This window comes from Macrobrachium nipponense, chromosome 12, assembly GCF_015104395.2.
Source record: "Macrobrachium nipponense isolate FS-2020 chromosome 12, ASM1510439v2, whole genome shotgun sequence".
Taxonomy (NCBI): Eukaryota; Metazoa; Arthropoda; class Malacostraca; order Decapoda; family Palaemonidae; genus Macrobrachium; species Macrobrachium nipponense.
This window is the reverse complement of record NC_087205.1, coordinates 11,596,131-11,598,953: the sequence shown is the minus strand read 5'-3', so window position 1 is coordinate 11,598,953 and position 2,823 is coordinate 11,596,131. Positions and strand designations below refer to the sequence as shown.

At 34.9% G+C, this 2,823-nt stretch overlaps 1 protein-coding gene across 1 annotated transcript in view; it reads right to left on the bottom strand.

Moving 5' to 3' along the window:
• Positions 1-406: 406 nt before the first annotated feature.
• The window catches only part of LOC135224942 (DNA-directed RNA polymerase II subunit RPB1-like), a 15,828-nt gene continuing 13,411 nt past the window's right edge, over positions 407-2,823 (bottom strand). Inside the window, exon 4 of the mRNA XM_064264262.1 lies at positions 407-2,239. Coding sequence (XP_064120332.1) covers positions 1,596-2,239 — 644 coding nt within the window. The 3' untranslated portion in view covers positions 407-1,595. The remainder of the gene's footprint in view (positions 2,240-2,823) is intronic.

Below are 2,823 nucleotides of genomic sequence, written 5' to 3'. Positions count from 1 at the left end.
AGAAAAATACTCACAGACCTGAGGAGGTTTAATTTCTTTAGTCGTGACTTGAGAACCACTCAAAACACATTGTGGACTGGAAAAAAAAATATGGAAATGACTAAAAACAAACCACTTCTCATGTGTATTAAATTATTAACTGACTTTGGATATCATTTGAAATTGTAGCTTCACTTACTATGAACTATTTTTCTAATTGCATGCAAATATACATTTTTTTCTATCTCTTAAGTTTTAAATACTGATGCACATTTAAGCAATGAATATCAATGTCAATAAAATCACTCTCATACTCTCATATATAATAGCAAGAATGCACACAAAAACCTCACACACACAACACACAAAACACGCACACACATATACGACCTTTAGCTTGGTAAGTGAAAATACTACCTATGACACAGCAAGCACGTATGCTCTTTATTATTGAATAATCTTACAAGGCTTAGAAAATGTTTAAAAATAAAAGCATAGATATATCAGAAAACATATTCCAAAATTGGGCACATAGTAAGATTACTAATACTAGCACCAAATGAATAAGCATACAGCGCTTTTGAAAATGTTTAAAAAATAAAAGCATAAATACATCACTAAACAATTTCCAAAATTAGGCACATAACGAGATTACTAATTCTAGCACCAAATGAATACTCATACAAAGCTTTTCAAAATGTTAAAAAAAATAAAAGCATAAAGATATCACTGAACACATTCCAAAATTGGGCACATAATGAGGTTACCCATACTAGCACCAATTGAATAATCACACAAATTTTGAAAATGTTTAAAAAATAAAAGCATAACTATATCACTAAACATATTCGAAAATTGAGCATATAACGAAATTACTAATATTAGCACCAAATGAATAATCATGCAAAGCTTTTCAAAATGATAAAAAAAAAAGAAAAAAAAACAAAGATATCACTAAACACATTTCAAAATTGGGCACATAATGGGATTGCTAACACTAGCACCAAAATTATTCCTTTCCTGAGTCGCATTATTTGTCAATATAATATTTCACTGCCGATAGGAAAGCATAATTTATAAAATAATCTCTCTCTGTTAAATATAATGAACTAAGATTTCTTATGAGATCATCTCTTCGCTTAAGAAAAACGCACACAAATGCGCTGATACTCACACTACATGATTTAAGAAATGATGAAGTTCATCAATATGTTTTGCTCAAAAGCCACTGAAATGAACTGCTTGGGCGATATCTATTGTTTTTCTTTCACATCCGATAAAACTGAAGGATATTGCCAAGTTGCAGCAAACCTATTTACAAATTAGAACAGTAACCAACGAAGCGTCTCTAAAACTGACAAATCATGGAAACGCGTGATTTCCAAAAGGGATAAAGAAGTAAGTTCAGTTGACAATGATAGTTTTTTTTGTTTTTGCATCAAATCAGACATTTAAGCAACGCTGGAAAAGAAGTGATCATTTCCATGACTAAAAGCTTGATTCAGATTATTCTCAACGCATCTCTGTGTAGTTTTAGACATTTGAATACCACTAGAAAAGAGGCGACCCTCTTTTCCATTATATAAAAGTCCTTGCATAAATATGAATGAATAGACTCAATTCATAGGAACATTGTGAGTTTCTGGCCTCGTGCTATGATAGCTGAGGTAAGTTGTACCTGAGGCAGGCGAGAACGATCTCTCAGTCACGGGAGAAGATCGTAACGGAGACGAGAATTCGGAGGACATCACCCCCGGATATGCCCTTCCAGGCTGGTAGAAGTGGTCTTGGTACCTTGAACTGGAAGGACTTGCAGGCTGGTAGAATTGGGCTTGGTACCTGGAACTGGAAGGACTTCCAGGCTGGTAAATTTGGGTTTGGTACCTGGAAGGACTTGCAGGCTGGTAAAATTGGGCTTGGTATCTGGAACTGAAAGGTCTTGCCGGCTGGTAAAATTGGTCTTGGTGCCTGGAAGGACTTCTTCGTTCAGAATTGTACAAAGCAGGATCATATCCTTCGGAGGGAACTTGATGGCCTGAAGGGGAACTTGGATACCTCGCGCCCTCTGGAAAAGCTTCATGTCCTGGAAAGTGAAGTTCTCCTTGACCGCCCAAGGAGCTTTGATCCTGCGTAACGTCCTGCATGAGATGCGTCGTTTGGGAGTCGCTCTCACCTGCTGTGTACATGAAGCGAATCCTGCGTTTTTGTTTTCTTCTCTCTATACATTTATGAATGCAAAGTAAGATGAACAGAAAAATACCTGAAAAAGACATATATTTATGGTATCTTAAAAACAAGGAGGAGGAAATAACTTCTGGTCCAGAAAATTTGTATACAGTGACAACTCTTTGCCTCAATAAAAGAGATTTTTCACAAAGACAAAGTCACATAAAAATACAATAATCTAGTGAGCTGTTAATCAGCTCAGTGGTCTGGTTAAACGAACATATACGCCACTTTCGCACAAAGAAATGTAATCGCTTATTTCCTGCCATAAGTGGTAAATAAAAAAAAATAAAAGTACTCTATGTCAATTGCATAACACTGAAATCAAGGAAAATATACCTTAACCATTCTTGGCACATAAACAGACACACACACACGCACACACACACATATATATACATATATATATATATATATATATATATATATATATATATATATATATGTATATATGTGTGTGTGTGTGTGTGTGTGCATAATTGAAGGAAAGTGTAAAGTACACAAATTGCCACAAAATTCCTTAACCAGACGAAATTTTACCTAGCGTGCATGCAAGACCAATTAGTATTAGACTTGACTTCTTTGCACCTTCTATCACAAATTCACATTCAAATAAAG